This window comes from Eptatretus burgeri, chromosome 6 (assembly GCF_056783735.1).
Source record: "Eptatretus burgeri isolate ZD-2024b chromosome 6, Ebu_testis_v1, whole genome shotgun sequence".
In the NCBI taxonomy this organism is placed as follows: domain Eukaryota; kingdom Metazoa; phylum Chordata; class Myxini; order Myxiniformes; family Myxinidae; genus Eptatretus; species Eptatretus burgeri.
Window position 1 is genome coordinate 58750968 of NC_140966.1, and position 23777 is coordinate 58774744.

The window sequence follows — 23777 nt, forward strand, 5'->3', positions numbered from 1 at the left end:
AGGTTTTCCGTCTGTCTGTATGTATGTAATGGACAGCTCTGGAGGCCAGAGGAGTCAACCGATTTTGATGAAACTTGACTGGTAGGTTCATACCACAATCTAGTTGTATGCTTTTGAGCAACGTTGCTATGGTCGCCACCATTGCTTAGCAATGGAACTTTGAAATTTTTGAAAAAATCCGAAAAATATTTTTATATATATATTTTTTTCGAAAATCAAAAATCGGCTTCCTTGCTTTTATGCGCACTATAATCAACCTCTTTGTCAAAAAATTTCAGCCCGATCCGTCAAAAACTGTATGACTGGTATGCAATTATATAGCGACCACCCATGTAGCCTACCGGCTTGTCTGTTTGTTTGTCTGTTTGTATACAGGATATCTCAAAAAGTTGTAGACGGATCCAGATGAAATTTTGTGGACAGGTTTGGTGTATGACAAGGACGAACTGTTCAGATTTTGGTGAAGATCCGGATCCCGATCCGACTACTAGAATTTTTTAAGTGATTCTTCACCATTGAGAGATCTGGTCGAACATGATTTGTAGCACGATATCTCAAAAAGTTGTTGACAGATTTGGACGAAACTTGGTGGACATGTTGGGTGTTTGACAAGGAGGAATTGATTTGATTTTGGTGAAGATCCGAATCCGAATCTGGATCTGATAATTTTTTAAGTGATTCTTTACCATTGAGAGATCGTGCTAAACCAATATATAGCACGACATCTCAAAAAGTTTCTTGACGGATTCAGACAAAACTTGGTGGACAGGTTGGTTGTGTGGCAAGGACGAATTTATTCGATTTTGGTGAAGATACAAATCTGGATCTGGATACGATAATTATTTAATTTTAAAGTGATTCTTCGCCACTGAGAGATAGGGCCAAAAACGATATAGTACTGTATAGCATGATATCTCAAAAATATATTGGGCCCGATGTGTTCTCGTGGATCAGGCATTACGTGGTGGAGGTATGCGCTCCACTGAGTGCCCTTCTGGTTACTTTCTATTATACAGGTATTTATGTTCCTGGTAGAGCTAAAGGACAGGGGTAAGATAATGGACATACCAATGACTTCAAAAGGTGAACAAACAAACATGCTTCAGGAGTGTTAAAACATCATGGGTTGTTATAGGGGATACAAATGTCCTTGTGAGCTGCCACTTTGGAGGATTTTTGTTCTACAAAACTTTGGATCAAGGAAAAGCAAGGTGATGGGTGCTAGAAGAGTACTGATAGTGGGCAGGTGTGGAAATAACTGGATACAAACAAGGAAGTGGATGAATGAATGGAAAGTTGGGCAGAGTTGAGAGTAAAGAGATTTAGTAACTTGCAGGTAAGAATTTTAGTTTTGGGGAGGGATAACGGTTTATTAAAGATCATGAGCAGGGATGGAAGATGTTCGATAAGACGAGAGCGTACTGTCATCTTGAAGTTCTGAAGATTGGAAGAAGCTTCGTGGGATTTTACTGATTCAGAGAGGTGGTTCCACAGGTGGGAGAAAAGACAAACAGAGGATTGAATGTGAACGGTGAGTCTAATTTTTGGAAGGTGAGTAAGGTGATTATTAGAACAATATATACTGTACATCCTAATGGCGCTTGGGAGGGGGTAAAGAGCTGAAAGATCATGAAGAGCAAGTCCAAAACAGAAGCAGTTACAAACAAGCCATCAGCTTGTTGGCCTATGCGATTAGAGACCAACATGTCCTGTGCTTCTGCTTCTTTGTGGGAAATGCTAATGATGTAAAGAGATGTGCATTCAAAGACAGGAAGAGTGAGAGACATGAAGATGGTACAGCCGGCCCACTGGGAAGAGCAGTACTCCACTGAGGTTCAGACAAAGGTCTTGTAGGCAGGGAGATTTACTGAGGAAGGACTTGCCATGATTGATACGTAGTTTGTGGTTCACTTCGGATGCCAGCTTTTACTCTTTATGGTCTTCGAGAGAGAGGTTGTGGCTGATGATGAGGCCAGTAATTTTGAGGGACTTCCTCTCGTGCATGATCCAAAAAGTAGAGAGTCGATTTCACGAGAAACATTCCTTCCAAAGAGATGCTTGTTCCTTGTGTCAGCCCAGAATCTCTCCTAGCTTCCAGATCCACGAAGAGGAATGCAGCTGTTGCCGATCTGCGTTGGGGTGCGATGATGTACGGAATATTGTGGAATCATCTGTAAAGTGGAAAAGAGGCTTTAGTAGGGCATACAAGAGGTCAGTGAAACATTGGAGAGTTGAAAAGGACAGGCAGAAGGAAGCAATTGTTCGGTTGGGGGGAAATACTTTTTCAGTGACTGAATATGCATGTGGCATGTTGTGGGGCGGTGAAGAGACTGATGCCTGAGCCTGAGTCTGCAGCAACAGCAAGGCCTTATATGTATGAACGGAGGTAAAGAAGTGGCCAAAAGGACACAAACCTTCCTGTGGTATGAGCAACAAACACCCTGTATGAGTATACGTTGTGGTCTCATCTCTTCATTGTATGCACATTTGTTTTATAGTCTTGCCTTTGTTTACTCAAACTTTTTCAAAGTGCTTCGGAGACTATTGCAACACTGAATAATTTTCTGGCCCATCTTAAGTTACACAATCTGTTATTTACCGCTGCCAACGAAAGTGGACGGACGTTATTCTTTCACCCCTGTCTGTCCGTCTGTCTGCCTGTCTGTTTGTTACTTGGCAAAAATTTTTTTTTTTGACAAGTATGTTGATCGCTTCCGTTTGTCCGCTCACGTTTAAGCGCCTACAGGTCACGATTTTCAACCGATCTTCACAAAACTTCACCAAACGGTAGAGTGGGTGGTTCGACAGAATCCTATTTGTTTTGAGGTCAAAAGGTCATCATCGGCCAAAGGTCAACGACTTTTTCGAATTTCTCAAATTGTCAATTTTCATCCGATTGACTTGCGATTTGAACAGGATTTGCATATCAGCTCACTGAATTTAACCACCTATTATTTATCAGGTCAGCTTAGGCCAAAAGGTCAACATAGGCCGGCCAAATGTCAACAACTTATGTGCGATTTCTAAAATCCTCAATTTTCATCGGATTGACGTGAAAGTTGAAGAGGATTTGCATATCAGGTCACTGAAGTCAACCACCACCTATTTTTGAGGTCAACTTCGGTCAAAAGGTCAACATAGGCCAAACTTTGTAAAATTGTCAATTTTCATGCGATTGACTTAAAATTTGAAAGAGATTTTCATATTAACTCACAGAAGTCAACCACCAATTATGTTTAAGGTCAACATAGGCCAAAAGGTCAACATTGGCCAAAGGTCAACAACTTGAGTGAAATTTCTAAAATCCTCAATTTTCATCCGATTGACTTGAAATTTGATGAGGATTTATATTTCAGGTCACTGAATTCAACCAGGCAATTATTTTTGAGATCAAATTTTTTTTTGGGGACTTTGCAAGTATCGTGCTCCGCACGACATCTTATTGTTTGTTTGTTTGTGAACAGGATATCTCAAAATGTCGTGGACAGATTCAGACGAAATCTGGTGGAGAGCTTGGGTATGTGACAAGGAAGAAATTATTTGATTTCGGTGATAGATCTTAATCCGGATCTGGATCCGAGAATTTTTTTTTAATGATTCTTCACCATTGAGTGATCGGGCTAAAACGACATATAGCAGGATATCTCAAAAAGTTAAAGACGGATTTTGACAAAACTTGGTGCGCAGGTCGAGTGTGTAACAAGGAAAAAATTGATTCGATTTTGCTGAAGATCCGAATCTGGATCCGGATGTGGCAATTTTTGAAATGATTCTTCACGATTGAGTGATTGGGCTAAAACAAAATAGGGCGCAATGTCTCAAAAGGTTATGGATGGATTTCAGAGAAACTTGGTGGATGAGTTGGTTCGGTAACATGAACAAACAAATTTAATTTAGTTCAGGTCCAAATCCAGATCCGGCCTATCGGTGGGATACAAAATGTAAAGGAATCAGTTTGGCGGAGGTATGCGCTCCACAGAGTACCCTTCTAGTACTCCCTATAAAATGACAAACCATATAATAAAACTCTACCAGAAGTCACACCATGGGTGGTTTTAATGTGGCTTTGCTTTATTTTGCGTCATATAGTACAGTCCTAGGCACAACCATTAAGCTCGTGTGAAGCGATCAATGGCAGCAGAGAGTTATAAAAATGGACTCTGACGACAGAGAAAAGGATCCGACTCGTCCCAATGTCACACAAAAGCTCCGATGTTGCATTTGCATTGTTGAAACGTTATCATTAAATGCTTTCCTCGGCCTTCTTGCACACGCATACACACATACTGGTATACATATTTTTGCATACCCTCACTTGCACACACACCCACCAATAAGCACATGTAAAATGTATATTATACGTCTTGTAAAAAAGAAATTAATGCATAATTTAATAAATTACAAGTAAAGACTTCTCACTGAGCCGACACAGTAGAATGTTTCTGATGAAGTAAGGAAAAGATACGTTGATTAATACAAGCCTACACCGAGGCCACTACCTGCAGCCATTGCTTTGGCTTATGGGCAAGTTACGTCTCTTAATGCTCACTGCTAGTTAACGCAGCATAGTTATCCATTGCACAAATTCGCTGTTAACCAGGCAGCGGGTGAGGCATCTATTGGCAGAGCCTGAGCCGTCGGCAGCACTTGATAAACACACTTTCAGGAACTCTCAAGCTTGCCCGCCGCGTTCCTGAGAGCTTTTGGAGTTGGAGCTTTCTTGGCAGTGGTGCGTGTTTATTAAATCTCATCTTTCCATTCTATGAACTCGTCTCTTCTTCTCCTCTCAGTTGTTTCTGAATGCCTAGGGGAAGAAGTATCATATAGAAGGTGGGTTATTAAAAGTGATGTCACTGTTAAAACCAAAAAAGATTGCGATATTCAATTGCTGAATGATTTTAAGGTGTGCAACTATGTGTTTATTATGTGCACTTATTTTAAAAACAAGGGGGGGGAGGGGGGTAAGTTGATTCAGAAAATATGGAGTTTTTATGAAGGAAGAAGAAAAAGCATTAGGAGAGTGAATAGAGTGTGGGTCGAGTAGGAAGAGAAGAGAAAGAGGTTTGGGGTGACACAAGAGTAAGCAGAGGGAAGGGAAGAGGTTCATGTGCAGCACATAGTGGGAAGAGGTAGAGTAGGAGGAGGAAGAGGGAGAGTAGGAGGAGGAAGAGGGAGAGTAGTAGGAGGAAGAGGGAGAGTACTAGGAGGAAGAGGGAGAGTAGTAGGAGGAAGAGGGAGGGTAGGAGGAGGAAGAGGGAGGGTAGGAGGAGGAAGAGGGAGAGTAGTAGGAGGAAGAGGGAGAGTAGTAGGAGGAAGAGGGAGAGTAGTAGGAGGAAGAGGGAGAGTAGTAGGAGGAAGAGGGAGAGTAGGAGGAGGAAGAGGGAGAGTAGTAGGAGGAAGAGGGAGAGTAGTAGGAGGAAGAGGGAGAGTAGTAGGAGGAAGAGGGAGAGTAGTAGGAGGAAGAGGGAGGGTAGGAGGAGGAAGAGGGAGAGTAGTAGGAGGAAGACGGAGAGTAGTAGGAGGAAGGGGGAGAGTAGGAGGAGGAAGAGGGAGAGTAGGAGGAGGAAGAGGGAGAGTAGTAGGAGGAAGAGGGAGAGTAGTAGGGGGAAGAGGGAGGGTAGGAGGAGGAAGAGGGAGAGTAGTAGGAGGAAGAGGGAGAGTAGTAGGAGGAAGAGGGAGAGTAGTAGGAGGAAGAGGGAGGGTAGGAGGAGGAGGAGGGAGAGTAGTAGGAGGAAGAGGGAGAGTAGTAGGAGGAAGAGGGAGAGTAGTAGGAGGAAGAGGGAGAGTAGTAGGAGGAAGAGGGAGAGAAGTAGGAGGAAGAGGGAGAGTAGTAGGAGGAAGAGGGAGAGTAGTAGGAGGAAGAGGGAGAGTAGTAGGAGGAAGAGGGAGGATAGGAGGAGGAAGAGGGAGAGTAGTAGGAGGAAGAGGGAGAGTAGTAGGAGGAAGAGGGAGGATAGTAGGAGGAAGAGGGAGGATAGTAGGAGGAAGAGGGAGAGTAGTAGGAGGAAGAGGGAGAGTAGTAGGAGGAAGAGGGAGAGTAGTAGGAGGAAGAGGGAGAGTGCATCAAATGTCCTGCCGTGATCTGCGAACCTAATAAATAGATTGTCCTGACAACAAAACTCGCTGCTTGTTGAAGTGAATGTTGTTCTTTTATCGACACATTCATGTAACAATCTCTTATGTGTTGAGGTGATATTTTTTTGTTTTTGGATGTATGTTTTAAGGTGGCCACGTGCTGTGGACCGCAACTTGAAGCAAGCTTGTTTCTTTGCATGTGGCAGTTGTTTGTTTTCTTATTTACAAGCCTTTTGTGTGGTTCGGTTCGTGTTGGTTTTGAAACCCTACCATCACGGTCTCTCTGGGGAATGGCCTGGGTGGTTGAAACCCTTTGCCTCCTGTTACGGCCCAGGCCTTTGTTGGCGTTTTGTCTCCATTTTATTCTCCTCCTCGTGACCTTCACCTAGAGAGAAAGAGACATTTTATACTTTTCAGCCTTCAACCTGTGACATGGTATATCCATGTCACCTAGTTATACTAACAGACCATTATTTTGATCACATTATCTGCTCACTTATCATATCCGATCGTCTAGTGCACAACTCCGCAAGCCACTTGTTGGTTAAAATGGATTTCTGCAGATGTTTTCATCGAGTGCACAAAGGTGGCTTTCAGGAAGACCCGGCACAGGTTTTGATATAACAATATATATTGACTGTTGATGAGAGTGGGGGACATCTAACATCATTTTCACATGGGCCCACATACAGTACAGAAGTATGAAAACATTGGAACCTTAAATGTCAACTCGGCGAAGATTAACCATTTCACGGTACTTTGGACAATACTGGCCCACCGACCTTTTTCTCCAGCTCACGGATCTTCAGGGTTTGCTGGTGTATCTGGTCCCTCTGCTCTTGTACTGTTGATAATAGCTCTGAGAGCGTCTTGCTGTGGCCATCGAAGAACGACTGTCGGGTTTAGGTCAGGAAATTGAGATTGATTAGCAAATTTAGTTTGGATTACATTTCGTTCAAAGAACATTGTCACCTCCAACAGTCACATGTCCGTCCAATGTGAGACGGATTTATGATGTAAAGCTCTGCTGCTTTGAGAAAATAATTATTGTGCTGTAGTCTTAGAACGCTGAGCTGTAGCTGCAATTCAGCAAATCTTACAAGAGTGTGGATGGTTAGAATGATCAAAGGTGATGTAACTTTTTAAACGGCGACCTTTAATGTCCCCTCATAATGTAATCGAGAAATTTTTGACAGATCACTGAAGAAACCATATTTATTTATCTTTACAATCCTAAATGTGCCTGAAAGGGTTAATTTGGTGAGTTCCCTTCCTTACTTTTACCTTTGTCAGCTTTTTTGTGTTATATGTGTTCAGCTGCACGTACGCCATAGGCATGCCCAGCCCAGACCCTTGCGTAAAACCCCATGAGTCCTTATGGAAATACCCTGCTGGATTAATGTCACAGCTTGTAACTTTGGACTCAGCTGGAAGTTACAGATATCCAGTTTGACCTCTAACCCTCACCCTCCCTCCAATAAGCCACACGTGAGCACACCTTTTCGTCGGATTTAAACATTTCCACGTGTTAATATGTCCAATAGATATGTCCACACCAAGCTTCTGTTTGTGAAGTTATAGTTATCTCAAAATTAAACGTTTTTTTTAATGTTATCTTCATCGGCATCGTTGCATGTGCTTTGAAAATCTTTGTGTATATATATATATATATATATATATATATATATATATATATATATATATATATATATATATATATATATATATATATATATATATATATATATATATATATATATATATATATATTTGTTTTCTTTGAGATAGCTTGAGGAGTTTCTCACATGAACACTGCAAGCTACAATGGCCAATTTCATTGTGCCTGCCAGGCACACCCCTGAGACTATCCCAAAGACTCACGAGCTCAGTGGCTATCACCGCAGGAGCAGAGGCCCCTAGGTTTGGTTCCTAGGTTGTCAAAAAATTTTCACACTTGCCCCATGTGGGAAATCATTCCTGTTTTGATATATATATATATATAAATAAATATAATTTAAAAATAAAAAAAATTACATATATACATAATATATATATATATATATATTTATCTACAATATATTTTATATAATATATTATATATTTATATATATATATATATATATATATATATATATATATATATATATATATATATATATATATATATATACACACACATATTTATATGTATATATTTATCTATATATATTTATATCAATAAATATTTGAATAAATATATATATTTATTGATATATATATATATTTAAATACATATATATATATATATATATATATATATATATATATATATATATATATATATATATATATATATATATATGTATATATATATATATATATATATATATATATATATATATATATATATATATATATATATATATATATATATATATATATGTATATGTATATATATATATATATATATATATATATATATATATATATATATATATATATATATGTATATGTATATGTATCTATATGTATGTATTTATATATATATATATATATATATATATATATATATATATGTTATCTTCATTGGTATCGTTGCTGTTAACAAATTTGACCTCAAAACAAATTTGACCTCAAAAATAATTGCCTGGTTGACTTCAGTGACCTGAAATATAAATCCTCATCAAATTTCAAGTCAATGGGATGAAAATTGAGGATTTTAGAAATTCCACTCAGGTTGTTGACCTTTGGCCAAATGGGCCTGAAATGCTTGCGTAGGTAAAAGGTTGGCTACCAGACTGACTGAACACAAATGCACGGAAGCCAGACATGACACATCCTCCACCATCGCCACACACAACAATACCCCTGCACCACACCTTCACGTGGGAAGAAGCCACAGTCATGGGGATGGCCCCTTCCAAGGCAAGCCGTGAGGTTATTGAAGCATGGTGGTCTGATGACCGCTCAATCAACAGACACGTTGACCTTAACCCAAATTACCAAGCCCTACGCAGACAACTATGCAAGCACATCAGGCCAATGACAACAACCACTCTGGACGCAGGCTCCCATCCTGAAGCCAACATGCCAGTCCAAACTTCTGTTTACTCCCCTCAACCCATCCCCAACCCAATTGGTGGAATGATAGCCAATCAGGCACTCAGACACATACACCCAGGACAATAATACAAACTGAATTTTGAAATGCAAACCATTTTCAGAACTGCCTCTGAGGACAAGCTAGACAGGTCCCGAAACGTGAGGCCCAATAAATGTTTTTTTCCCCTTTTATTTCTCAGTGTGCTTTCTCTCTCATGTAATATGATTCCAGAGCTGCACATTTTTCAGTATATATATATATATATATATATATATATATATATATATATATATATATATATATATGTATATATATATATATATATATATATATATATATATATATATATATATATATATATATAGATATTCTTGATAAACAGTTGCCTATGAGGCATGAGCCGAGCAGACCTTCGGCCCCCTACATCTCCGGAGGATCTCTGGAGCAAATAATGTTTTTATCATTATTTGCTGGAGGATAAAAAATGTGAAACAATAATAATTACAAGATATGAAATACGATGAGATTCTCAGCAGATCTCATGCAAGACATTTGTACGGGATAATGCTCTTCATATTATGTTGCCGACCTGTCCAAGATTGTGCTCAATCGCCCAGGAGACGAGTTGCACCAATGTTCTGTACAGAGTATGGTCCCAATGGATGGATGCATATTATGTTGCAAAATATACAAGCAGTTGATCGAGACATTGCTAAATGATTCAAGCTTAATAAAAGAGAAAACATTAATTAATGTGATGTAAAAAATGGTGGTGAAAACACCATCGATTTACCTTCAACACTACAATGTCAGGCTGAACACCCTCATCTCCCTCCATCGTTGACCCATTGTTGAGTCTCTTCTCAAGATGTTCCATCTTTCTTGCCAGATCCATTTCTTCAGCCGCGATGGCTTCCAGTCTCTCATGAAGTCTTTCCGTGTCCTTCCGCAGTGCTGTTTCGCTCTCCTCAAGAATCTGTGTGCGCTCGGCCAAACGTTGCTCCCTGCTCCGAAGTTCGCTCGTAGTGGCCTCGAGGCGCAGGAAGTCCGCAGCCTGCTCGCGTATGCTCCGCAGTGCTCCGTTCACTTGGCCTGTCACCTTGTCCATATAGTGCTTGAAAGTGCTTCCAAGCTGAATTAACCCGTAAGACACCAAGTTTACCTCTTCTTCCAGAGCATAGCGAGGTTTCCGTGACAGCTTGTCTGTCGGCAAAGCGTGTCCAGGTCTATTGGGTGAGCCCGATATGCAAAGCACAACCAGTAGCAAGGCAGACAGTAGTTGGATGTAGCACCTCATTTTATGGATCTTTTATTCTCTCGCTCTCTCTCTCTTTCTCCGTCTCTCTGTGGATTTGCCTTCAGGTTGGTTCTTTTTATACAAATAGTGGCAGTGAAAGGGGAGGGTTGGGCGGGTTTGGCGGATTTGCGACCGTTTGGGAGATGATGAAGCATCTGGGCCGGGGTTTTCGTGAGATGAGACGTGAGGGGGTGGGATTGGTCGGTGATTGCTGGAAGAACTTGTCATCATGGAGATGAATTGTCAAAAAACGATTGATGACTTGAATTGCGTGCAGCACTAGCGGTGGTCGGAGGTTCGAACCCCGACTGAGTCGTACCAAATACTCTCAAAAAGTTTACGTGCTGCTTCCTTGCTTGATGTCAGCATTTACAGCAAGGATAGAACGTACACAAACAACCATACATCAGGAATAATTGTGCAGGCTTTGATGGGCCGAATGACCTCCTCCTATGTCAAAGTTCCTTGTAAGGGAACTCGTATAACAAGCGAATAAGTTTTCACCACAAGCTTTAAGCTCGATTTGAACTCGTGCAATGAATCCCCATTTGTCATTGCATATGAGTCACAAAATGTATTCACGAATACAGAATTTATTACTAAAATGTGTGCTTGTGTGGCTGCTCGCTCACATTTTGGCTCTATGTGTAATGCTTTGCACTCTTATGTGTGTGTGTTTAAAGTTCAAGAGTGCATTCCGTTATCTGAGTGCTAATAAAAAGCAACAGCCGTGTTGTCTCATGCCTAACTGAGCATTGCATGTTGCATTCCTACCTACCTCCTCGTCTCTCATTCCCCGAGTCACTGTGGTCACATGACGTTTCCAGGAGACCATCGCCATTTGTTCCTTGACCACTTGGTGGGGGTTGTGTGAGGTCATTGAATATCACTTGACACAATGCGCTGAAAACCTTTGGAGGTTCAGGTCGGCCTGTTTGCTCTTCCGATCCGAGCTCTTCGCCATCGATGCCATGATCTCAGGCCCAAATGGCACGTTGGTTTCTGGTTCGTTTCCTAATGTCCTTGTATCTCGTGTAAAAGTGCACTCACAAGCTTCTCCAGTAGCCTTAGATCTCTGAATCAGAACATAATAATAAACAGGTTCAGCAGAGAATGGTGAAAGTTGCATCAGCCAAATTATAGTGCACGAGCGGTTTGTATAATCGGAGCCGGAGGGTCCGTAACCAGTTTCGGCTTTTTCACATTTCGTTTTTGTGTCGAACCCAAAACGTGACAAGTCTACTTTAACCTCGTTTATTTTTGATGTCGGTTTGATCGTCTGTTCTCCGAGTCGGGGAATTGTTTTGCACGTTCGACGTCGAAAAGCATTTCCTCGTGAAATTGGGAGAATATCTTTATGATGCGTTGCAACTTGCATCGCTGACTTGTTATGAAAAAGGATGATAAAATGGGAAGTCTTTTTGGGACTCGGCGATGTTGTGAGTCGCATGAGTTTAGGATTTGTGGAAGTGCCCGTAAAACATCTAATCTGTGTTTTTCTCAATTATACGGATGAGTGTGTCGGATATATCCAGAACTACAGTTTTTATTGCGTGCAACAACCGTTTTCTACTTTTAGATTGGAATGATAAAACTTCTACTACATGTGTAAAATTTTCGACATAATACTGTGTGCCGTATTATGGCTTATTCTCAATTGTTTTTATTATTAGGACTGTTGTGGTACCCTACAGGTATGCTCATAAGCCTCAAAGCTGTCTGTTGAGCCTGGGTTGGAATCCCGACCCAGGTATAAACTGTCATCCTGGTATTTCACAGGCAAGGTGAGGCATCAATGTGTGTGTGTCGTCCCTCGGATGGACGTAGAATCGTACGTCCCATCTCTCGTCATTAGTCGGCGGATGTTAATGGTCCCACGGTGTCCGCTGCAGCTATCACCAGCACCTAGAACAAACTCCAAATTCCTGCTCACCCAGTCAGTCGAGTGTCCTGCGTCCAAGTGGTGATCAGTTCAGGATTTTAACCCTCGACAAGAAACTGCTTCGGTGTGTTGATATGCTTCGGGCTATCGAGCATGGTACATACTAATGATGATGTGATATAAAAATAGCCTTGTTACCTTTAGAACCTCTTCCATTAATGACATTCCAAGTGTTGCTCAACCTCAAGATATCTTCAGAAGTGAAAGTTTTAATTTATATTTAAAACATTTTTTTTATCCTCATTGTCGCGATAAAGGAAAAACCAAACAAAGAAACACTCAACTGAATGTGAAGGAATTTGGAAAACCCCATCCTCGTCCAGCATCATTATGTGGATGTTAAATATCCCACGGTGTCCTTTGCGAAGAGTAGACGAGTCATCATTGGCACCCTGAACAAATTCCAAATTCCTGCCCTCACTGACTGCTGGAAGGCAATGGCAAATCACCCAGTATAACCCTTGCTAAGAAACTGCTTCGGCCATTTCATGTGAACGCTCTGTTCACATAATGGTGCAGCTCATCTCCATCATACATAATGTTGGACATGTCTGATGGCAGCCCATAAAGTTCTTGATGAAACGGTTACGGAAAATCGACATGATGTATGGATGACACATATTTACGAGACATATTTATGAGAGCTGTATTTAGAGCTCTGTAGCAAAAGCTGCTCGGAGAATGTTTTTGGAACGTTTCTCTTTGGGATAGATGCCATGGGGAAAACAAAGTTGCAAATGAGTAGCGATAAATGAGAATATAACTTTTGAAATGGACACGAAGGGTTCATGTCGTGTGGGTATCGTGGAATAAAGTTGAGGGTTCAAAGAATGGCTACTCATATTTCCTATTATACACTTTGGGTGTACAATGATATTTTATGAGGTCAAACCACCAACAAAGATTTTTTTATTTTTTTATTTTTACACTGGATTCCATGATTATTACTTCCACCGCCAAAGATGGACAGAGGTTAGGTTTTTCACCCCATCTGTCTGGCTGTTTGTCTGTTTGTAAGCAGGGTATCTCAAAAAGTTCAGGACAGATTCGGAGGAAACTTGGTGGACAGGATGGGTGTGTGACATGGACGAATCACTTCGCTTTCGCTGAAGATATGGATCCGGATCTAGATACTACAATTTTTAAAAGTGATTCTTCACCATTGAGAGATGGGGCCAAAAACGACATATAGCCTGATTTTTCAAAAAGTTATGGACGAATTTGGATCAAACTTGGTGGATGAGTTGGTTAAGTGACAAGAACAAGACAATTACATTTTGCTTTTGATCCGGATGCAGATCCGGCCTATCAGTTTGCTGCAAAATGTAAGTTGTTCAGCCTGGCGGAGGTACGTGCTCCACCGAGTGCCATTCTCGTACGTTATAGCAACAACAGTGGGCGATGATGTGGATAAATGCATAATTATGCAAATTATAATTTGTAAAAACCTCTTTTCAGAAATGTTACTAAACGGTGCTACATTGAAATAATCCACATTGGCACTCGAGATAAACCTTTGGCCACTGCTGGAACAAGTGTTGGCAGCTCTTATACAGAGTGTTATGGGACAGACTGCCCTCCAGAGGTCATTGAACCCTGCTGGTATGTCAGTGCATGAACTCAAACGTTGTTGATTGAGGCATGCTAACCACCGTGGAAAGCAACAAGAAGATGTTGTGTTGGGCGTTAAACATCTGTCGGATCAAAAGTGGAGGCGACTACTCTATTTTGCTCCAACGAAGGGTTAATTCTGTTGGAGAGACTCATCTGAGTTTTGTAACTGTAATTCAATTATGGAACAAAATTGCCATCCTCCTCCCTTTCAAAAAACCCCCAAAATAATGCAATTATTGAAGATGACCCTCAATTCTGTGCCCTCCATTCACCTCCTCCCCCTCCTCCCCACTTGCCAAGCTCTTACTGAGGTCATGCACAAAATTTTTCAAATGGCCATCTTAATCCTGTGAACGCACCCCCGGTATGATGTGGCAAATACTTTACTGTGACAATGAGGCTCTCCACCTTCTTTGAAATAGCTTTCCTATTGCTGTACATTAGTGTTGTTTGTCTTGTCATTCTGGAAATTCATCTGCACTCGGAGTAAACGGTAGTGCTTGTCCGCAATGCATGTACACTCGGTGGGGGTTTGAGTACCAAAGTAGGGATAAGATTTATATGATACAAGTATCTCCAGTATTCAGCAATTCAGAGCACAGCTACACTAAATGTAGTTTTGCCACACTGAAATGACCGTGTGAAGCAGGGTGCAGTATTTGGTTTGTTTTTTTGGTTTTACTTATTCTGAACTTTCAGCAACAGGAACATGTCATCATCATGTACCATACTTTATACAGACTGTATGTTCTGCCGAAGCAGTTTCTTGGTTTGGGTTACAATCCTGGATGTGTCGCCACTCCCATGCGGGATGCTCGAGTGAATGTCCAGGAATTTGGAATTTGGCTAGATTGCCGGGGACAGCTCGCTGACTCTTCTTTAGCAACGTAACATCTTCAACGAGCACCGACTAATGCAAGTAGACGAGACACCCAGTTTAATGTCAATCCGATAGATGGCACACACACAATGACATCTTGCTGTGCCTGTGAAACATCAGGATGGCATTTTATAACTGAGTCGTGATTTCAACCCAGGCTAGACAGTTCGGAGGTGAGTGTGCGTACCTCTACGCTATCCTGCCAGCCCGAGGAACATATGATATCGAAAAAAAAACAAAAAACATTTCATCATTTTGACTTCAAAAATACAGTTTGCCAAATGATGTCATAACAATCTGAGATCATAAGTGTTATTACCTTCCCCATTTCAGGAATCTTCTCTACATCTACCCACAAAGCCTCAACTTTGCGAATCGCCAGGGATCGGCGCGAAATATTGCCGTGAAGGTGCAGTTCATGTCTGGCGAGGATGCAAGTCAAGCAATGCCGGTGAGCTTTGTAATGGCAGGGGTTTCTAGACCTAGAGATGTAAAGATAAAATCTGTTCACTTCTATATGAATGAGGTGCTGGAACTATCACTGCCATTGTGTCTGTTTGTTCAAAAGGTTATTTTTGGGCGATCCTGTGGCCCTGAGTTTGTGAGGGAAGCTTACACCAGCGTGGTGTATCACAACAAGTAAGTATTCTGTTCTATTAAAGTTTCGAGTAGCTGTGCCATCCAGATGCTGTCTTAAAAACGATTGAAATGTGTCATTGGAGAACGGAACGGTGATGTAGCTACGTCACTGCCTAGTTATTATTTAAATCTGGGACTTGCAATAAGTTTTGAGTTTGCTGTTTGATAAACAATAAGTTTGATTGATTATGCTGGTGACTCTTATTCCCCTTTCCTCCTCCCCCCCCTCCCCCCACCTTTTCTGCGAAAGTATGACTTGACTTACTTGACTTAGGGGGCTTGCTGGGGATCCAGCGTTGGAATGCCACCTTGTCCTATCTCTAATGAGGCGGGGAGTAGCATCGAGGTGTTGTTCACTATTTGCAAGTCATGTTTGATTGAGTTGAGCCACCTAGTTTTGTGTCGATGCCATCGGGCTTGTGAGGGATTGAATTTGAAAAGTTGGTGAGATGGACGATGAGGAGAAATAAGATAGAGATGTCCACACCATCAGAGACGGCCCAAGCAGAGGAGAGGTGACACAAGAGGCTGATGTGTCCTTTGACTGATCTGATGATTCGTGACATGGTGGTACCACCACACGCTCTCAGAGTGTTGGAGATATCACCTGTTGATGGCATCAAGCCTGTGTAAATTTGTTGCAATTGCGGTCGACGTCTCACATCCGTAGAATCGTACAGAAATTATCTAAGCAGTGCTACATTGAAATAATCCGCATCACAAAAGTACATCTTCAGCTTGGTGTTCTTTTGGATTTGTGAAAGTATACATGGCATTCAAATAAGTCGAGTCACATGACTGCAAGGAGTGGACGTCTTAAAATTTGAAGTTGCACTCATAAGGGCATTGATCGATGAAGCTGGGGCTTCTGGTTGGGAGGGATGGGGAGTGTCTCATGGTGCGAGACCATAAGCCATGGAAAGACCATGTAAGACGTGAGATACTTTACCGAGTGTCTTATGGTACAAGACCATAAAACACTCATTAAAAAACTGATTAGACAATCGACTTGTCTTTTATTTTAGAGTTTAGACCAATAATGCACTGGCCTGAACTTCCTATACTACTATAGTACTCGAGTGATCTTTAAAGCCTTGAACTCAGCAGCAATCAGACATTGCCAAGTGAGGCACAGGATTAATGGCTCAAAGAAAGCAAGTGTATTCCACAGGGTTGAGCACAACGCAGCATGTGTTATGGAGGACAGTGTGGTGTTGGTGAAGGATTTGGCATGGTAAAGAATGATCGAGGAACAAAGCTGGGCTTTTGCCTTGTAGCTCGAGTATGTTTTCTCACTGAGAATTGGTCATGGTCAATGTAAAATTATGAGGGTGATTCGAAATTGACCTCGATTTGTGTTTACAAAAGGCAATGTCATGCATTTATATTCATAATATTTGGAGGGATTTTGTTTTTTAGCGTTTGTATTCAATCCTGATAACCGTGGGTTTCCTCCACATGCTGAAATTCAAGATGGTGGCAAGTGAGATCAAAGAGAAGGTGGAACAGTGAAAAATTCTGAAAACTCGGGTCAATGAAACCATCAAGCTTATTCATATTTACAGTCGATTGGTTGAACAATTTGGTGATAATTTATTCACAGAGTTGAAGCAAAAGCTGGGCGACAAACCATCTTTCTTTTTTGAAATTATTATTTTGTAACAAATAATAAAAAAAATCTTTATAATATAACAATTCATGTTTTGAAATCTTCATTTTTATTGGTGATCAATGGATTGCAATTAACCTTTGTAAAATTGATCTTTAACCCCGTCACTACACGGGCACGGCATTGATATGTGTGTATTTGTCGACATCTCCACGACGCACCATCAGAACTATTACTTTGGAATGATGTCATAAGCATTGTAGCTCATCATTTTGAAAGTGTAAAGAAAAACAAGTCCGGCGATACCCGAGCAATTCCTTATGGTAAAATCGACTGATGAGATGCTTGCTCTCAATTGAGCTTTGATCACAGGCTCGATGCATCACCAAGAATGCGTTTCCTTGGTCACCTGATCGCTCAAGACTCATTTTTTTCCCATTGCATTTCATTTGATGTGGCCAATATACAGTTCCTATAGAAAGTCTACACCCCCTTTCGAAATTTTCACCTTTTGTTGCCTCGTAGCCTGGAATTAAATTGCATTAAATCAGACTTTTTCCACCTTTATTTACATATCGTAACCCTCAACTTCCAAGTGAAAAAACAAATTCCACAAATTTCAGAAAATTAATTAAAAATACAAAACGAGAATATCTTGGTTGGATAAGTGTCCACTCCCCCCCCCCCCTTTATAATAGCAATTGTAAATTAGCTCAGGTGTAACCAATCACCTTCAAAATCACACACCAAGTTAATTGGCCTCCACCTGTCTTAAATTGTAGTGATTCTGATTATTTCAGAATAAAATAATCTGTTCCTGTAGGTTTCGATATGTTGTGGAAAGTTGTGGAAAGGCACAGATCAGGAGATGGGTATACATACATTTCAAAAGCCTTGAATATCCCTTGGAGCACACTCAAGATACTCATTAAGAAGTGTAAGGTGTATCAGTATGGTATCACCAAGACACTGACGAGATCAGGCCATCCCTCCAACCTGGATGACCAAGCTCGGAGGAGACTGATCAGAGAGGCCACAAAGACGCCAATGGCAACTTTGAAAGAGCTACATGCCTTTACGGCAAAGACTGGTCACTCTGTACATATGACAACAATATCCCAAGCACTCCACAAGTCTGGTCTGTACGGTAGGGTGGCAAAAAGGAAGCAATTACTCAAAAAAGCCTACCTTGAGTCCCCTTTGAGGAATGCAAAAAAACACTCCAGAGATTCTGAAGCCAAGTGGCAAAAACTTTTGTGGTCTGACGAAACCAAGACGGAACTTTTTGGCCTAAATGCAAAACGTTACATTTGGCGCAAACCCAACACATCACATCACCCAAAGAACACCATCCCTACTGTGAAGCATGGTGGTGGCAGCATCATGTTATGGGGATGTTTCTCATCAGCAGGGACTGGGGCACTTGTCAGGATAGAAGGGAAAATGGTTGGAGCAAAACACAGAAAAATCCAAGAGGAAAACCTACTGCCCTCTGCAAGAAAGCTGAAATTTGGATGGAATTCACCTTTCAGCATGACAACGACACGAAGCACACAGCCAAAGCTACACTGGAGTGGCTAAGGAACAAAAATTAAAATGTCTTTGAGTGGCCCAGTCAGAGCCCCGACCTAAATCCAATCGAAAATCTGTGGCATAACTTCAAGATTGCTGTCCATCAACGCTCCCCACGCAACTTGACTGAGCTTGAAGTTTTGTACAGAATAATGGGCAAATATTGCCCAATCAAGGTGTGCAAAGTTGGTGGAGACCTATCACAACAGACTCACAGCTGTAATTGCTCTTAAAGGTGCTTCCACCATGTATTAACTCATGGGGGGGGGGGTGGACACTTATCCAACCAAGGTACTCTAGTTTTGTATTTTTGAATTAATTTTCTGAAATTTGTAGAATTTGTTTTTCATTCGGAAGTTGTGGGTTACGATATGTAAATAAAGGTGGAAAAAAAGTCTGATTAAATGCAATTTAATTCCAGGCTATAAGGTAACAAAAGGTGAACATTTTGAAAGGGGGTGTAGACTGTCTACAGGAGCTGTACTAAGGTCGCCACGCACATGATGAACGTATTTCTACCCAGTCGGGAACAATTGGAGTTTTTGATTCACCTTGAAATGATTGTGTTCCATTTGTTCATGCTAAGCGCTACGTGGCATACAGTATATGTTTGCCCGTGATAGCAGATCGATCTGTGGAGCGAATTTTGTAGCGGGGTTGCCCTGCTGTAATCTGCTTTGAAAAAAACCTAAAATAGAAAGAAAGTTCCAATGCCGATAGTGGATGTGGAAGCTCATCGGTGCTCCAAATCAGTAAATATAATTTTCAAGTTTATGGCTCCTCAACCATTAGATAATAATCAGATCACAAGGCTGCATTGAGACATCCCCTCTAACAGCAGCTATTATTGGCCAATGGTATGAAATGCCGACAGGTTTCCACTTATAGCGTAATGATAAAAGTGCCAGTGTGTTGGTTCCCAGTGTCTGTGTGTGTCGGAACTTGATATCATCATCAACACATTGGCATTCTTTTTGTCATTAGCCAAGAACAGCTGCTACAGGGATGTCCCACTGCACACCCATTTCCTGTGCTATTCAGTTTTTGCTCAATATGCGTTGCAAGGCCTCACCTGACACGCCAAATGGTTCCAGTAAAACCCAAGCCAAACATTCAAGGATAGTCGTGGTTAAATTGATGATATCAACACGCTGTTACTCAAACCACTTGTGTTGAGGCTGGTGAGGTGGGGGCTACCCGAGAGGTACCACAATCTTGCTCTTAATGTTTATTCCCTGGCTACAACCACAATTCGAGCATTGTAAGGCCTCGGGGGAGGGAGAGGGCAAATGGTCAACTTGTCTGTGCTTGGATATGAGATCTGGGGTAACATGTAAGGACCTGAATTACAGTATTTTTTTTTTCTTTCCTTCCGACTTGTCAACAACTGTCTCACTTCGATTTTTGGAATAATCGTTTGGAATTTATGATCGTTTTACCGGTGCGTTTTGGGTCCGTGCATCCCCTCACGTGCTCTTCATTGAAAATGAAAAACTTATTCAGAGGGGATGTTAAAAAAAAAAAACACAGCCAGCTCTCCCATCTGTTTGTATTTGCTTGTAGATACTAATAATCCCACAGCACATGAAGTGAAATGTTTTGTGCCAGTACCCGAAATAATTTTGCGTTCCCACCAATCTGGTTGAGGGGTACATCTTGTACCATGGGGTGAATGATCTGTCCAAGGTAGAATTCGAATTGTGGAATAGTTCATGACCAAGTCGTGGGTGTCCTGATTCACCGCAGAAGGGAGGCAACAAACGACGATACAATCTTTGAACAGGAACAAGCCAAAGGAGAAACAGTTTGGAATCGCTGCAGCAATTATGGTTGAGGATATCTGCAGGGTCGGCTTCCTCTCAGAGAAACACCATTTGAGCTGCTGGTTACTGTCGCTACCTTTTATCAGAATCTGACGTGAAAATCCGAAGCACGATTGGAGGCAGAAGTGCACAGAGGAGCTGAAGGAGCAAATCCATGAGATCGGTGACTCACCATCTCAAAGATAGAGATGTCCACACCGTCAGAGATCGGTGACTCGCCATCTCAAAGATAGAGATGTCCACACCGTCGGAGATCGGTGACTCGCCATCTCAAAGATAGAGATGTCCACACCGTCGGAGATCGGTGACTCACTGATCTCAGGTGGCTCAAGGAAATGACTGTGGAAGCGCCTGATGGGGAGCAAAACTGCGGGAAGCACTTGTCACTTTGAAGAAAATGTCAATACAAAGTGGTTCACAGTGTCTCTGTTTCAATTAACCGTGCTCTTAGACCGACTCGAGTGCAGATTGTGATGTGACAAGCTGTTTATGGACAACGATTGGGGTGGGTCAGTTGAAGTTTCTTTGGGATGGTTGTTGACAGTTATTTAGCCACATCATTATTGTAAAGTTAAAGTGGATGGTTTATGACCAAAAGAATCCCTTCAAATAGAAACGCAGCAGAAAAGACTCCTCATGTAAGTGGGTAGATCTTAGGTGGTATCGGTACAGGAGAGAGACTATCCAAACAGCTGCCCGTCGATGATAGAAGAGGAAGAATAATAATAACTAGAACGGCACTCGATAGGGTGCATACCTCCGCCAGGTTGAACATTTTATGTTTTGTAACCCACCGATTAAGCCGGGTCTGCGTGTGGACCTGAGCCAAAATCGAATTGGCTTGTAATTGTTACATTGTTCTATTCATCGTCTCTCTCTCTCTCTCTCTCTCCTCTCTCTCTCCCTCTCTCTCTCTCTCTCTCTCTCTCTCTCTCTCTCTCTCTCTCTCTCTCTCTCTCTCTCTCTCTCTCTCTCTCTCTCTCTCTCTCTCATTCTCACTCTCTCTTTCTCACTTGTGAAGAATCACTTCATTCTAGGATCCGGATCTTCACCAAAATCGAATCAATTCATGCTTGTGACACGCACAACCTGTCCACCAAGTTTCGGCCAAATCCTTCCATAACTTTTTGAGACATCCTGCTCACAGACAGGCAGACAGGCAGACAGACAGGGGTGAAAACTTAACCTCCATCCACCCTCGGTGGTGGAGGTAAAAGGATAACTTTTTGTGGGGGACATTTCTATTTCTGCAGTAACATTCTGTTTTACAGATATTACCCGTTTCATGTCAATCCGTGGGACAGCACACACACACACACACACACACACACACACACACACACACACACACACACACACACACACACACACACACACACACACACACACACACACACACACACACACACACACACACACACACACACACACACACACACACACACACACACACACACACACACACACACACACACACTGATTAATCACCCAGCCTGTGAAACGCCAGGGTGACAGCTTATAGCTGGGTCGGTATTCAAACCCAGGCTACACAGGTTAGAGGTGAGGGTGCACACGTCCAGGCCCTCCTATCAGCCATTCTGCTAATTTAACCCTTCATTGTGACACCTTGTTTGGCAATGTTTCTTTGGTATTCACAAGAGAAACAGGTGTGCACGGGGATTGTAAGAAAAAGGCTCCTGGAGAAGTTGGCCCTGTGTAGTTAGAAGGGTGAGAGGTGGGGTGGTGGAATGGGGGGGGGGGTGTTGAAGTAACACTGTGCTTGCTGTTTTTCTCTCCATGCAGGTCTCCAGATTTTTACGAAGAGATAAAGATCAAGTTACCCTCGCACCTGACTGATTACCATCACATCCTCTTTACTTTCTTCCACATCAGCTGCCAGCAGAAACAGAACACCCCGCTGGAGACACCTGTCGGCTACACTGTACGTGATAAAGATTTTTTTTTTGAAACGGACAGAACCTATCGCGATGCAATCATAATTTAGTCCATAACTGTGTATTATACCTTTTGTGTCAAGTCGCTCTCCAAACGCAATAGTTGTGATGTGATAAACAGGTTGTGTACATCCCTGATATCTCTACGTGTATGGGACTGTATGCTGTCAAAACCAGTAATTAGTAAACGATGGACAAATCAACACATTACTGTACACAGTATGTGGTTTGTACCTGGGATCCCAGCAACATGAGCTGTATACTGTATGTGTTTATGCAGGAACACCAAATCATGAAAAATGCTTTGTTATCTAATATATAAAGCTCAATCTAACCACCGACTCACTCACTCTCACTCACTGGACTCATTAATGTTTGGTACCTTTCGGGTGACATAGAAAGCTGAAATTTCACGTGCCGGCGGACATCAAAGTCAATACGCCGGGAAAAATTACAGAACCGTCGAAAAGCGTCCATAAATGAAAATATAAATAAATGAAAATAAATATGTTGGGGGGGAAAAAAAAGAAAAATGCACGTGAGCGACCCGCGACAATGGGGAAGCACGGTATCATTTATTTTCATTTATTTCACATGCCGATGGACATTGAAGCCGATACACCAGAAAACATCACGGAACTGTTGGGAAGCACCCATAAATGAAAATATAAATGAATGAAAATAATAAATGAAAATAAATAAATGAAAAATCCAATGCACGTGAGCGGCCCGAGACAATGGGGAAGCACGGTTCGTTATTGTTTACACAATGTGTTGTCACTATTTCTTGTAAACTTTAATTTTGTTTTGCGTTGTGTGACAGTAACCACCATGTTGTTCCTAAACAATTACTAGTACCACTACCGCAGCCAAATGATTCCCACATCATTGTGGGGTTTTCCAGGGAACGTTTTTGGCCCAAGTCTATCATGAACCAACTGGCCAGACCTGACATTCATCTGCTGGTGGTAGGGATTTGTAATTTGGTCAGGGTGCCAGTGATAACTCGCCTACTCTGCAAAAGACACTGTTGGATATTTTACCTCCACCGACCAATTCTAGCAGATTGGACATCCATAGGAGGGACGGGACACCTTGTGATACAGCACCCTGCCTGTAAACCACCAACCCGACAGGTTATAGCCAGGTTATGAATCAAACCTACACTAGACAGCTATTTCTTCATTTCATACTATGCTCAGGCATACATGCACCACCCTGCAAGACCACATTGCTCCTATTACATGAAGTCAAACAGAAAAATGTGTTTCTGATTTTGGAGCAAAACA

At 41.7% G+C, this 23777-nt stretch overlaps 2 protein-coding genes across 11 annotated transcripts in view; one reads left to right on the plus strand and one right to left on the minus strand.

Moving 5' to 3' along the window:
- The window catches only part of LOC147024871 (dedicator of cytokinesis protein 7-like), a 212571-nt gene that overhangs the window by 99010 nt on the left and 89784 nt on the right, over positions 1 to 23777 (plus strand). For all 10 annotated transcript variants that reach the window (XM_085885204.1, XM_085885210.1, XM_085885205.1 and 7 more), the window contains 3 exons: positions 15224 to 15341; positions 15459 to 15529; positions 22337 to 22475. In XM_085885204.1, the coding sequence (XP_085741330.1) occupies positions 15224 to 15341; positions 15459 to 15529; positions 22337 to 22475 (328 nt within the window). The remainder of the gene's footprint in view (positions 1 to 15223; positions 15342 to 15458; positions 15530 to 22336; positions 22476 to 23777) is intronic.
- LOC147024873 (angiopoietin-related protein 3-like) lies at positions 4051 to 10522 on the minus strand. Its single transcript, XM_085885228.1, has 4 exons — positions 9951 to 10522; positions 6858 to 6968; positions 6346 to 6460; positions 4051 to 4804 (listed from the first exon to the last, which is right to left on the minus strand). The coding sequence occupies exons 1-4, from the start codon at positions 10452 to 10454 to the stop codon at positions 4761 to 4763; spliced, it is 774 nt and encodes a 257-aa protein (XP_085741354.1). The 5' UTR covers positions 10455 to 10522; the 3' UTR covers positions 4051 to 4760.

Excerpts from the sequence above, each read along its gene's own strand:
- LOC147024873 (XM_085885228.1), bottom strand. The coding sequence starts at position 10,454 with ATGAGGTGCTACATCCAACTACTGTCTGCCTTGCTACTGGTTGTGCTT. Across the intron at positions 6,969-9,950 it reads CTGACATTGTAGTGTTGAAG|TCGTTCTTCGATGGCCACAG; the intron begins GTAAATCGATGG and ends TAAACCCGACAG. Across the intron at positions 6,461-6,857 it reads TCCGTGAGCTGGAGAAAAAG|GTGAAGGTCACGAGGAGGAG; the intron begins GTCGGTGGGCCA and ends CTTTCTCTCTAG.